The sequence below is a fragment of the Lynx rufus genome, unplaced genomic scaffold, assembly GCF_022079265.1.
Source record: "Lynx rufus isolate CCGP_SWC_20201006 ecotype Redwood Valley unplaced genomic scaffold, mLynRuf1.p SCAF_5, whole genome shotgun sequence".
Lineage (NCBI taxonomy): Eukaryota > Metazoa > Chordata > Mammalia > Carnivora > Felidae > Lynx > Lynx rufus.
The window spans coordinates 45176782-45190845 of NW_025814867.1; the positions used below are offsets into that span (position 1 = coordinate 45176782).

The following is a 14064-nucleotide window of genomic DNA, read 5'->3' on the forward strand; positions in this document are numbered from 1 at the left end:
AACATTAAAAAACGTTTTTTTTAAATAAAAATTTTTTTTTAAAAAGGAAATAGAAAAGAATTTGATCAGCAGGAATAATCTTATTGAATTCCTGAAAATCATAAAGCAAACAGGACCATATCCACAGAGAGAGAAATGACCAAATGAAACCACTAACCCAAAACACACACAATCTGAGATCAACATTAATAAAGTGAGAAGCAGGAGGGGCCCTGAGGTAAATATTAGGATGACCAGTTGGGAGCCAGCCCTCACCTCGCCCTCCACGTTGAACCATGGTGCCCCCAGGCTGGGGCTGGAAGTCTGGCACTGGGGCCAGCCTTCTGCCCCTCTGCAGTACATTTACTTTCCCACAGTCCCCACAAACTAACTTCAGTAAGCAGAACATGCGGGAAAGCCAGGATCCTCAATTACAAAATGAACACATGGCCAGGAATCACCAAATATCTGAGGAAAATTGAGGCCGTGAAAGAGAGGACAGATTTACTTATAAGGGATACTAATACTCAAGGAGACTGCATTCGTAGCCAGAGGGAGGCTTTGGAATATATGTGGTTAATATTTTCTGAGGACTTTGAGAGAATGGTTGTCAAAGAGAAGAAATAACTAGAAGACTTAGAAATTAATTCTATGCACATAGAAAAAAAAAGATGTGTTAACAATTTTAGAGTGACCATTAAAATACAATGTATTAAAAGATTGAGTCTAATAGGCTGAGGAAAACAACGAAATCCAGTTATATACTGTTTGCAAGAGACGCGTCTAAAACTGTATAAAAACACTGAAAATCAAAGAATGAAAAAAAAATGTACCAAGCAAATGCTAACTAAAAAGAAAGCAGGTGTAGCAATTTAACACCATGTAGAATAGCATTTAAGGCAAAGGTCGCCAGGAGGGAAATTGGGAATAACACCTATTGATAATGTTACAGTTTTGTTGTTGTTGTCAAAAAGAAAAACCTTCACTGATAACACTGACTCACATAATGGGCACAGCTGAAGAGCGAATAAGCGAGGAAAACCCCAGGAAGATGGTCAGCATCTGTAATTTCCTAACCTATATTTCTAAAGACACAGAAAGCAAAACCTGATAGGAATAGTGGGAGAAAGGAACAAATTCGCAATCATCTTTCATAGGTTGCTCAGAAGTAAGCCAATAATATAAAAAGAAAAGGATAGAGAAGTGTCAGTGGGACCAGTAGACATACACAAGCTTGTGACAACAGTGCACTTTTTTGGGGGGTCGAATATACATGGAACAGTCACAAAAATTCTGGACTCGGCCACCAATAAAAATGATAAATACATTTCAAACAGCAGGGAAAACAGTGCAAGCCATATTCCTTGGTCATGTAGAAATGAACAAGAGAAGGATGGCAAATTGTAAAAATCTCTTTGAAAATGCAATTAACTACGGAGTTGAAGAAACCAAAGTAGATAGGACAAACTATTTAGAAGGGAAAGAAAACCAGAGGACTCCATATGGCCAGAGAGGCACAGAGAGGGCAGGGTGGGGGTGGGGAGGAGGCGCTACTAGTTTAGACTGGGTGCTGGAGAGAGGACTCTGAACAGAAACCTGAAAGAAGTGGCGCAGCAGCTGTGTGCTAAGTAGGGGAGGGGTGTTTTAGGTTGAGGGAAGAGCAGGTGCAAAAGCCCTGTGGCAGGGATATGCCGGGTGTTGTTGAGGAACAGTGAGAAGGCCAGCGTGGCTGGAGCACGCCGAGGGAGGAGAGAGCAGAACAGAGGGAACATTAAGGAAGTCCAGAGCCTGTACAGGATTGCAGGTCTCTTCTAGGACCTTGGCTTTTACTCTGAGTAGGATTAGAAGCCGCTGGATAGTTGGGAGCCTGAACAGCTGACTGCGGTGGCCGGACTGATGGCAAGTGGCAGGGATAGTGCTGAGCACTTCGTAGATCCTCAGTCCCTGTTGGCTGGATCTGAGGTCTCCCTTCTGTTTGGTGTGTATGAGATAGGCCTGCCTGTACTGAATATGGAGGTCCTATTTCCACTTACTGAGAAGTGTAGAATTTTTAGAGGTTGACAACACCTTTGAGGTCTGGAGCAATCTCTTCCTTTAATCATCGATGAAATGAAAGGTCTCAGAGGTGAAGGGGCGTGTTTGGAGCCGCACACTAGATATGCTACATAGATCTCTCTTTTTTTAAATACATACTTTTGAATGTTTCTTTTTGGGAGGGAGCGAGAGCCTGGGAGCACGCACCAGTGGGAGAGGGGCAGAGAGACAGAGGGAGAAGGAAGATCCCAAGCAGGGTCTGCACTGATGCAGGGCTCAAACCCACAAACTGCAAGATCATGACCTGAGCTGAAGTCGGATACTTACCCGACTGAGCCACCCAGTGTCCCCCATAGATCTCTCTTTATATCTATCTACATTTCAACTTTATTGAGGTATAATTGACTAACAGAGAGAGCTATCATTTACTGAGTACTTTGTCGGTGCCAAGCACCACACCAAGTACTTTGCATTCCCTTTGAATCTTCACAGCCATCTATTTGGTGGGAAGCATTATCCACATCTAATAGAGAAGGGCCGTGAAGTTCAAGTTCACCCACTAAGCTAAGTGGCAAGGTTGAGGTATGAAACTACATCCCCGTAACCCGAAGACCAGGATATTAACCGTTGCCAGTCGCTGAGCATGTCCTCTGAGCCATGCCCTGGGTGGGATAGAGGAATCAGTAAGGCAGAGATTTTGTGCTTCCGGAGCTCACCATCCAGTAGGAAAGGCAGCCATAAGGGCAGGTAAGGCAGCATGGTTCAGTGAGCATAGGGACCAAGGGCAGTACATGCATGACCCAGAGAAGGCCGTGATTGGGCAAAGGACTAGGAGGTCTGGGAAGTGTCTCCAAGGAGATGGCACATATGTGTGGTCTTGCACATGGTGAGAACCCAGGTCTCCTGACTCAGTCCAGGGCTTTCTACTATAGCACAGTGGAGAAACAAACACAGTACAAAACCCTAAAACCAAACCCCTAAAGCAACACTACTTGGTCTCAGAGTAAACACAGTAAATGTTAGTTGGATCTAAGTGTGAACTAAAAGGAATTTCTGAAAAACAAACAATAAGGCTGCCTCATTTCCACCTGAAATTTTCACTATGTGTTTTTTTTCATTGAATTCCAAAACTCTTAATAGGCCGTAGATTACACGCAAGTATAATCTGAGTAATAACACTGACAAAAGCCATTTACTCTTATTATTCTAAGTGCCTTGAACTGTTTTCAAAAATGTACCTACCTTCACTTTGGTCCCGACACTGATTCTTGCCTGTTGGCCCATTGCCAGAAAGGCGATTGAAATCTTGTCTTGTTCTAAGATGCGAACTCCAATGTAATGATTCAAAGCCAGAAAGACAGGTTTAAATGACACAAAGGGTGAGGTAGGGGCAGAACTGGACCAATTCCAAGCCCTTACTCTGTTGCCAGCTTGATCTGAATATTGACCTCCCAAGATATTGATGTATACCCTGGGCAGAAAGGAAATTAAAAATTATAAACGTAACGTTATGATCCAACCTTGAAATTAGCCCTGTCATTTGCTGGCCAAGGGGAGCTACAGTTCATGCTAGCCAGTAGCATATGGAGAGTGCAAAACCGCAGGTAACCTTTGGCATGGTGATACCGCCACTGAATTTTATGCTAATTTGAAGTAGTGGGTCCAGACTGGGTCCAAAAGGCAGAACCAGGATGGTAAAGGGGCCTGGAAAACTATGCGCTGGGAAGAATGAAGGGGAAGCAGGAAAGGATTAGTCTGGACGAGCAGACATACAGGACACCAGGCGATCCCTGAAAGAGGGGAGAAGAACAGTGCTTGGATTTTCTCCAGGACGAAATGCAGAGCAGCGGGGGAAGGCCTAGTTGGCCTCAGTACAGGATGGGTGTGTTTTCGTAGCACCCAGCACCTGGGAGCCCGGAGTCCTTCCAGGAGGGCTCTCATCAGGGCCGGGTGTGGGCAGGAGTGGCTCGGGGAACATCTCTGAGATGGCTCAGAGCGCAGCTGAAAAGCCCTGTGATGGAGCACAAGGTGGAAGTTAGACTAATGGGGCCTCTCCAGTCTCTCAGCATAGCCGACACTACATTTTACGTCATTACATACATATCAAGCCTGACCAAGTGTGCGATCTGGTGGCACTAATGACTGCCCTTCTACCTCATGCCCTCTCACCTTCTCCCAACTTGGATCACCACCCCTTTCTTGAGCTCTGGGTATTTAGAGAGTTGGCTGAATTTGATAACAAATTATTATTTTTTTAACTAGACAAGTTGGCTATGATGGCCCCTAGAGTAAGATAACTAACACCTTCTTTCCCCACTATTGATTAGTGGTAGTGATCTAATAACAGAAGTGCAAATGAGAAATTGAGGTAATTATCTTACTGTATCTGGGAGGAGGAAGGCTTGGTTTCATCTCGAAATGGGGATGAAAATAATATTTGGCTACAATTATTTACATAGATTGTTCATTTGATAAATATTCTGTGAGTGCAGACACATGCTGGTAGTGGTAAGGATTCAGAATGTGGCTTCAAAGAACACCCTTCTAGGGGCACCTGGGCGGCTCAGTCAGTTAAACGTCCAACTTCCGCTCAGGTCATGATCTCATAGTTCATGAGTTCGAGCCCCACGTCAGGCTCTGTGCTGACAGCTCAGGGCCTGGAGCCTGCTTCAGATTCTGTCTCCCTCTCTTTCTACCCCACCCCTGCTTGTGCTCTCCCTCTCTCTCTTTCTCTGGCTCTCAAAAATGAATAAATGTTAAAAAAAAATTAAAAAACATAAAGCAAAGAACATCAGTCCAGCAGGGGGATGGGCTTGCTGCACAAGAGGCAGCTAGAAGGGGTCTGTGAGAGGATGTGGAAGTTCCATCAGAGCACCAGGAATTGAGCTGCTGGATCAGGGGACTTCACAGACAAGGGAAAAGTCCTAGAAACCAATGAATATTTGGTGACAATACAGTACCTCACCAAACGTAATAAAGCATCACTTTATTAAACCCAGAAGGATGAGTAGAAATTCTCCAGTAATACAAATAGGGATAATGGACTGAGTGCTGCTTTGGACTTAAAAAACACAGGGGCACCTGGGTGGCTCAGTCGGTTGAGCGTCCGACTTCGGCTCAGGTCATGATCTCACAGCTCGTGAGTTCGAGCCCCGCGTCGGGCTCTGTGCTGACAGCTCAGAGCCTGGAGCCTGTTTCAGATTCTGTGTCTCCCTCTCTTTCTGCCCCTAACCCACTCGCGTTCTGTCTCTGTCAAAAATAAATAAACATTAAAAAAAAGAATTAAAAAAAAACCCCACAAATGTCCTAAGTTTTTCAAATACTGGCAGAATGTCCTAATTTTGTCAATTACTGACAGAATTTCTCAAGATGAGATTGCTATTCCTGTAAATAATTTAAAGGGGGGAGAATATCTCTTTCTGAAAACTCAAAGAGTTTGAACTGCATTTGAAGGTCAGCCCGGGTGGCTCAGTCGGTTAAGCATCTGACATCAGCTCAGGTCATATTCTCCCAGTTTGTGGGTTTAAGCCCCATATTGGGCTCTGTGCTGACAGCTCAGAGCCTGGATCCTGCTTGGGATTCTGTGTCTCCCTCTGTGCCCCTCCCCTGCTCGTACGCTATCTCTCCCTCACAAATAAATATTAAAAAAATAAAAATAAATGAAATTAAGACCCAAATTTAATTTTTTCAGGTTAAATGAAATAATGTGAAGTCATAGAGTATATAAGTTAGTAGGTCAAAATTGGATCAGGATCTTAATTTCTTTAGAGATTTTGTTTGTATGTTATTGTTGGTTGTGGCTATAGGAATATAGGAACAGTTACAAATATATCTCAAATTATAATAACACACACACACACACAAACACAAACTATAACAACACAGTGTAGCAGCTATCCATTGTAAATTATTTCCATAGATGAGTCAGTATAACATTATCAGGGCACAGGCTCTAGGAAGATCACTAGATTCATATCCCAAATCCTTAGGGTGACCATATAGTTTATTGAGAGTTTTTTTCTAATATTGAAATCATATAGTTCATGTTTCTTGCTGTTTATAGAAAGAATATGATGAGCTTTGTTTTACATAGTTGCCTGGGCTTTTTCCACTGGGAAGCAAATGGAATGACATAAATAAAAAATTTCTCTGAGTTGAACATTACTGCCAAAGACTAACTTAAATAAATCTTAAAGCCATTCTTATCATTTCAAAGGAAAAAGAAAGCTTCTAGTTATAAGATGAATAAGTTCTAGGGATTTAATGTACAACATAGAGATTATAGCTAGTAATACTGTATATATACTTGAAAGTTGCTAAGAGAGCGTATCTTAAATGTTCTCAACACAAAAAAGAAATGGTAATTATGTGATGCGATGGAGATGTTAGATAATGCAATGGGATAATCATTTTGAAATATATCAAGTATATCAAATCAACACATTTTATGCCTTTAATTTACACACTGTTGAATGTCAATTATATCTCAATAGAGTTGGAAAAAATAAAAGAAAAAATAAAATTTCACAACACCCCCACCGCCCTCCTCCCCCCCCCCCCCCGCCCCACCAAATGGCAGCAAGAGAAACTTAGAAGCCTACCAGACATTTCCATTGGGATGATAGCAGGAAATTCTGCCAGAAGAATCTAGCAATGCTAAAATTGCAGGGTCAGTGGGCATGTCTTCTTGGACTATACAAGTGAAGCCATTTATTTTGTTGGGCACTCGGATGATGGCTAGGTTTCCAGATGGGTAGCTGAGATTAGATAAGGTTATTTGAGTTGTTCTAATGGTCCTTGACTATTCTGGGTATAAATTTATGAGAGAGCCCTTTGAAACCATCCTAGAATGGGAGTTACTGTTATTACACAAAGGATTTTATGCTTTTTATGGGATCAAAGTATATTTACAAGACACAAAAATCCTCAACAAAATACTGGTAAATGGAATCCAGTGACATATAAAAAGGATTATATAGTATTAGATAAAGAGGAATTTATCCCAGGAATGCAAGGTTGGCTTAACATCTAAAAATCCATCAATGAAATATACTATATTGATAGAATAAAAAGAAAAAAAAATCATCTCAGTATACACAGAAAGAGCATTTGAGGGGCACCTGGGTGGCTCAGTCAGTTAAGCGTCCGACTTCAGCTCATGTCATGATCTCACAGTTGGTGGGTTCGAGCCCTGTGTCGGGCTCTATGCTGACAGCTCAGAGCCTGGAGCCTGTTTCAGATTCTGTGTCTCCCTCTCTCCCTGCCCCTCCCCTGTTCATGCTCTGTCTCTGTCTCAAGAATAAATAAACATTAAAGAAAAATTTTTTTAAAGAAAAAAAAAAGAAAAAGCATTTGACAAAAACTTACATCTTTTCATGATAACAACTCCGTGAACTAGGAATGAAAGGGAGACTCCTCAATCTAATAGAATATCTAACAAAAACCCACAGCTAACATCATACTTAATGGTGAAAGACTGATTTCCCGCTAAGATCACTGACTAAACAAAAATGTCCATTCTCCCCACTTCTATTCAACATTACACTAAACGTTCTAACCAGGGAAATTTTATGCAAGAAAAAGAAATGAATGGCATCCAGACTGCAAATGAAAGATGTAAAACTTTGTTTGCAGATGACATGCTCTTGTATTTAGAAAATCCGAAGGAATCCACAAAACAATATATTAGAACAAACAAGTTCAGCAGGGTTGTAGGCTACAAGACCAACATATAAAAATAAATTGTATTTCTATATACTAGCAGTGAATTGTATTTCTATATACTAGCAGCACTGAAAGTGTAATTAAGAAAATAATTCCATTTACAATAGCATCAAAAAGAATAAAGTCTACTGAGGATAATTTACCGTTAATACTCAGTCCTATCTAAGCTGATCAGAAGCCCAGAGGTGAAGTAAACACTAGATTGACTCTGAATCATTTTGAAAAGCAGCCATGGCCTTCAAGAATTAAAGCCAGGGAATTAACTGATAATAATAATAAAAGAAGGGGAGATTTATTTAAAATGTACTGTATTTATTTAAATGTATTTATTTAAAACAAAACTTACACTCTTTCTCATAGGGCCTACAGACTAAAACTTCATTATAATTCCTATGACATGAAAGTTATTTTTCTGGTTGATTATTGGGATTTGACTAGACTTTTAGGAAACTGTGACTAAACATGACTTTCTCCTAAAAATTGGGGCCTTTAGTCACCAAAAAGCCCACCTCATTTTATAGTTTTGTTTGTTTTTTACTTTCCTAAAAGTATTAAATGGCCTTTATGTCAGAATAGCAAATGGCTTGGCCATCAGGCAGAATTTCAAGTGATGAATCACTTAGCGTTTCATAAAACAGATACTGAATTTTTGTACTAAAAAATAATGTGCTGCTCACAGATGTGTAAATCGGTACATATTTTCTGGGGGGAGAAAGTCTACCAAAGTTTTAAAATGCCTGTAATTTCTTTTTTTAATAATTTATTCAGATTTCTTTAGGTTTTGTGTGTGTGTGTGTGTGTGTGTGTGTGTGTGTGTGTGTGTATGTGTTTAAGTAACCTCTACCCCCAAAGTGGGGTTTGAACTCGCATCCCTGAGATACAGAGTCAAAGGCTCTACTGACTGGGCCAGCCAGGCGCCCCAAATATCTGTAATTTCTTACCCAGAATTTCTACCCCTAGGCACCTAGGCATTTAATTCAAGGAAATAAGTGATAAGTATGCAAAGAAGTCTGCACAAAGCTGTACATTTAGCTGTTGTATATAGTAGCAAAAAAAAAAAAAAAAAAGTGAAACAACCTTTGTGGTTAGGTTAAATGAATTGTAATACATCCCCATTATTAACTACCTTATGGTTATAAAAATGGCAGTGTATCTCTATATTTATTGCATATTATATACTCATAACATTATTACATATTATGCAGAAAGGGAAAGTTATAAAATATGAATAGCTAGTTGAAGAATTGATTTTTAAAGAATTATATAGGGCACCTGGGTGGCTCAGTCAATTGAGTGTCCAGCTTTGGCTCAGGTCATAATCTCACAGTTTGTGGGTTCAAGCCCCACATTGGGCTCTGTGCTGACAGCTCAGAGCCTGGAGCCTGCTTCAGATTCTGTGTCTCCCTCTCTTTCTGCCCCTCCCCTGCTTGTGCACACACTCTATCTCTCAAAAATAAATAAATAAAAATGAAAAAAATATATATATGCTCATAGAAAGAAATAGGAAAGTTATATAAGATGTTAATAGCTTTTCATTGGGTGGTGGGATTTGGGGTATAACTTTTTTTTTCTTTATAGCTTTCTATATATTTTTTTCTATATCATTTTTGTAAAGAAATAAAACTAATAAAAATAACTTGTTGAAAGGATACAATATTTGTGTTGTTCCATCTGGAAATGAAGTCAGAAACTTGCTCCCATGTTTGTAGTGCTTCTCTAAGAGCTCATTCCTCATGATCTGACCACGAAAAATGAAAGGACCCTTAACCATTAATTGTTCCAGATATAACACATCAATTATGATAGTAACAAGCATCCTTTGCTTGCTAGACAGTGATACAAAGTATTTCTTAATTAAAATTTTTGGGGGACACCTGGGTGGCTCAGCTGGGTAAGCGTCTGACTTCGGCTCAGGTCATGATCTTGTGATTCATGGGTTTGAGCCCTGTGTCAGTCTCTGTGCTGACAGCTCAGAGCCTGGAGCCTGCTTCAGAGTCTGTATCTCCCTCTCTATGCCCCTTCCCCACTCACACTCTGTCTCTCTCCCTCAAAAATAAAATAAACATTAAAAAAATTTTTTTAAATAAATAAATTTTTGGCGCTGCAACAGTGACCAGGAATAATCCTTAGGAATCATTAAAGAGTATTCCTAACCCCTGCAGATAACTTGATAAAAGTTTTCAGGCAGGGATCTGACATTACATATCTGTTTGAATTTTTTTTTTTTAATTTTTACCTTATTCACATCTTACTGTAAAAACAAAACGGGAGACTACAAACCAGCTCTAGCCCAATGGAAAGATTCAATATACTGATTGTAGTAGTGGTTACATAACTGCCAAAATTCATAGAGCTGTACATCCGAAAAAGGTGAATCTTACTGTATATAAATTATACTTCAACAGACTGCAGTTGCATTGGATGGATAAATCAATTTGGGAAGGATGTCATCTTTAAAATATTTAATCTTTCAATCCATAAATATTAGGTCAAATTTATTACATGGATTGTTCAAATATTCTATTGTATTACTACTTTTTTTATCTAATAACCCTTGCAATTTTTGAGACAGGTAGGCTAAAATATCCCACTATAATTATGGATTTAAAGGTTTTTCCTCTTGTGAAATTTTGCTTTACATATTTTGAGCCTATCTTAAACTGGGAAAAATATTTTGTAATGTTGTATCTTCCTGGTGGATTAAAACTTTTATCATTATGAAGTAATCTTTATCTCTAGTAATACTCTTTAATATTTTCATGATATATCATTTTTATTTATAATCTTCTTGTATCCTTATATTTTAGATGTGTCTCTTATAAACCATCTAGTTGGAATTTTTTCCCTAAAAAAAGAACTAATCTGACATTCTTTGTCTATTAACTGGAATATTTAGCCTATTTACATATAATTACTAACATTCCTTGATATTTTCTGTATGTTCCCTGTTATGTTTTTTTTTCCTTTATGCAATTTTGTCTTTTGGAGGGGGGTAATTAAAATATATAATCCTATTTTCTGTTCTGTCTCTACGCATTTGGAACTTATACTCTCTGCTTCTGTTATTTTTTCTGGCTACTCTAGAAATTTCAGCAAGCAAACTTAATTTATCAAAGTCTGAAGTTAAGGTTTAATATTTGCCCTTCTCCCAAACCAAGGGCTTTATAGTACCATAATTACATTTAACCTATTTCCCATCATGTACTATTTTTAAATGTATTTTTATTCTTTTCTGTTTTTTGAAGTGCCACAAGCTATTATTATTGTTGTTTTATTAGCCAACTTTTAGTTTTATCCGTAAAAACTATGTACCACTTTCTTTTCATCCTTCTTGAATCTCAGACCATCTAGTGACACAAAGTACATTCTTTAGAATTTCCTTTAATGAAGGGCTAATAGTGACAAATTATCTTTGACTTTACCAGACAGTGTTTTGGTGGGCCATATTTTCTTGAAAAATATGTTAGCTGGTTATCAACTTCTGGATTGACCACTATTTTCTTTAAGACATTCCACTGTCTTCTGACTTCCAGTGTTGCTGTTGGGAGGTTATCTGACAGTTTCTCTATTTTTTTTTTTAATGTTTTATTATTTTTGAGACAGAGAGGGAGACAGAGTGTGAGCGGTGGGGCAGAGAGAGAGGGAGACACAGACTCTGAAGCAGGCTCCAGGCTCGGAGCTGTCAGCATAAAGCCTGACACAGGGCTCGAACCCATGAACCATGAGATCATGACTTGAGCCAAAGTGGGATGCTTAACCAACTGAGCCATGCAGGCAGCCCTCTAACTCTTTTCCTTTAAATATAAACAGAATTTCTTTTTCTGTGCTGCTTTTAAGGTTTTTTTTCCTTTGGTGTTTTCCAGTTTGTTCATGTTGAAATATTAACAATGATTTTGGGAAAGTGCTTGAGGTTTTGGTGATATTTCTCCCCTTCTTTTTTAGTTTTTAAGCGTTCCAAACATTTTTTAATGTACAACAATCACATTTTAAAATAAAAAGGCTTTAGCCAAAATAGACTACCATAAAACATGTAAAAACATTGTTTTAAAGTCTAGTAGAAGTTAAAAAGCCACATCTGTACCATTTCTTCTTGACAAAGAGTTAAATGTGTCATGTAGCCAACCTGTTGTATTCATTATGACAGCTTTTACAACTTCAGGTAAAACTGATTTTAAAGAATAGCAAGTAAAAAAAAAAAAAAAGGCAAGATAATTACCTGTCCACATGCTATTCTAGCATCACAACAAACAATGGATATGTTTCTGTTTTCTAGTTGGAAATCAAGTAGTCTGTCATCAAATAGCTCTTTTTCTGGAATATCCACGGAAAGTTGGTAAGAAATTGTTTTTAAGTGCTTTGGCTCTAATGGGAAAAGAATCACATATTTGTTTTAAATTTTCCAAAACCTCTCTTCTAAAATGAAATTGCAAACCTTATTACAAATGTATTGATTCATCAGACTTCTTTTAATGGCAGAAAAATGAGGCTTTCATTAAATTAAAGTGAGTGTGTTCTTTTGTTAAAAAATAAAGACATTCCCTTGTTAAGCAAAGAATGATGATTTTCATTAAGTGGAATTTTCTGGCTTTGTGTTTAGTAGGAAACACTTGAATATTAAGGAACTTTGTACCAGGGATTTAGTTTAAACCAAAACAAATGTCCGTCTTTCCTAAGTATCTTTTTTTTTTAATTTTTTTTGTTTGTTTTTCAGTTTATTTATTTTGAGAGAGTGCATGGAAGGGGCAGAGAGAGAGAAAGAGAGAGAGAGAGAATCCCAAGCAGGCTCTGCACTGTCAGTTGGAGCCCGATGCAGGGCTCAAACTCACGAACCATGAGATCATGGCCTGAGCTGGAATCAAGAGTCAGCCACTTAACCTACTGAGTCACCCAGGCGCCCCTCTAAGTACTTTTCAATAGCTCTGAGTGGTAGAGGAGGAGCCTGTGCTCAGAAAGATTAAATACTTTGCCCCAAATCGGACAGCCTATAAGGAGAAAAGCGAGTACATAAATCAAGAACTTGATTCTAAAAATCAGTGCTCTTTCCATTTCACCCACACTATAGCCATACTGGTCCACATATGAAGAAACAATTGTGATTTATTTTTGACGGATTTTTCCATATCCCAGCTTGAAAACAGAAGGGAATGTGTGCTTAATAAACCAAGAGACAATGAATTCAGTAAGCTCTTTTCGGCTATCTGTAAAGTGTTCTGTAGATGTTGCTAATTTATTTCAGTCAATAACAATAGTAAGCTGAAGACTAAAAACTTCGAAAGCCAGAAAGCTGAAACACCAGCCTTTCTGAGCCATTTTAACTGCTACATTGACTGAAATGAACATTTTAAATATATTTTTTAAAATACCAATTGTAGCTTTTGGTCAAACATCTGAGCTTTCTGATGAACAACTGACCCATAACACCAGCATTGAGGAACTCACCGTCTTCAGATAAATTAGTCTGTTCATTTGTCATTAGTGCAAATTGTCTGGCCATTTGTCGCTCCTGTTTTCTACAAAATTAAAAAATATGCTGTATAAATCCAAAATGTGTTTGAAGCTTAAAACAGAATTTTAGTACAAATTTTAACTGTTTACATACTATCCATTATTATTTTTATCTATTATTACTTGTGAATCCAGGCATTTAATCCATACATATAAGTTTCTACTCTCTTCAGGCAACAAATTCAACAAATTTCTCCAATATGGGAATTCCAAATTGCCCTGAGAATTTGCAATTGGTAAATTTCTTTTTTTTTATATATATTTTTTTAATGTTTGAGACAGAGAGAGACAGAACATGAACAGGGGAGGGTCAGAGAGAGAGGGAGACACAGAATCTGAAACAGGCTCCAGGCTCTGAGCTGTCAGCACAGAGCCCGACGCGGGGCTCAAACTCACGAACCATGAGATCATGACCCGAGTCGAAGTCAGACGCTTAACTGACTGAGCCACCCAGGTGCCCCACAATTGGTAAATTTCTACTTTATTTTATTTTTATTTTTAAAAAATGTTTATTTATTTTCAGAGAGAGAGAAAGCATGAGCAGGGAAGGGGCAGAGAGAAGGAGGGAGGAAGAGAATCCTAAGCAGGCTCCATGCTCAGCACAGAGCCTGATATGCAGGGCTTGATCCCACAACCGTGAGATCACGACCCCAGCCCAAATCAAGAGTCAGACACTTCACTGACTGAGCCAACCAGGCACCCTGGTAAATTTCTACTTTGAATTGGTGAGTTTCCAGAGTTTCTGGGAGCTTCTGAATCTCAATAACATCTACCAGGAATTTTATTTTATTTTTATTTAACAAATTAAATTTTTTTCTTAAT

At 38.7% G+C, this 14064-nt stretch overlaps 1 protein-coding gene across 1 annotated transcript in view; it reads right to left on the bottom strand.

The window, feature by feature from the left end:
• The window catches only part of ERICH6 (glutamate rich 6), a 28966-nt gene that overhangs the window by 1333 nt on the left and 13569 nt on the right, over nt 1–14064 (bottom strand). The window contains exons 9-13 of the mRNA XM_047099809.1: nt 13177–13247; nt 11954–12099; nt 9390–9475; nt 6615–6770; nt 3256–3484 (exon numbers count right to left, since the gene is read on the bottom strand). Coding sequence (XP_046955765.1) covers nt 3256–3484; nt 6615–6770; nt 9390–9475; nt 11954–12099; nt 13177–13247 — 688 coding nt within the window. The remainder of the gene's footprint in view (nt 1–3255; nt 3485–6614; nt 6771–9389; nt 9476–11953; nt 12100–13176; nt 13248–14064) is intronic.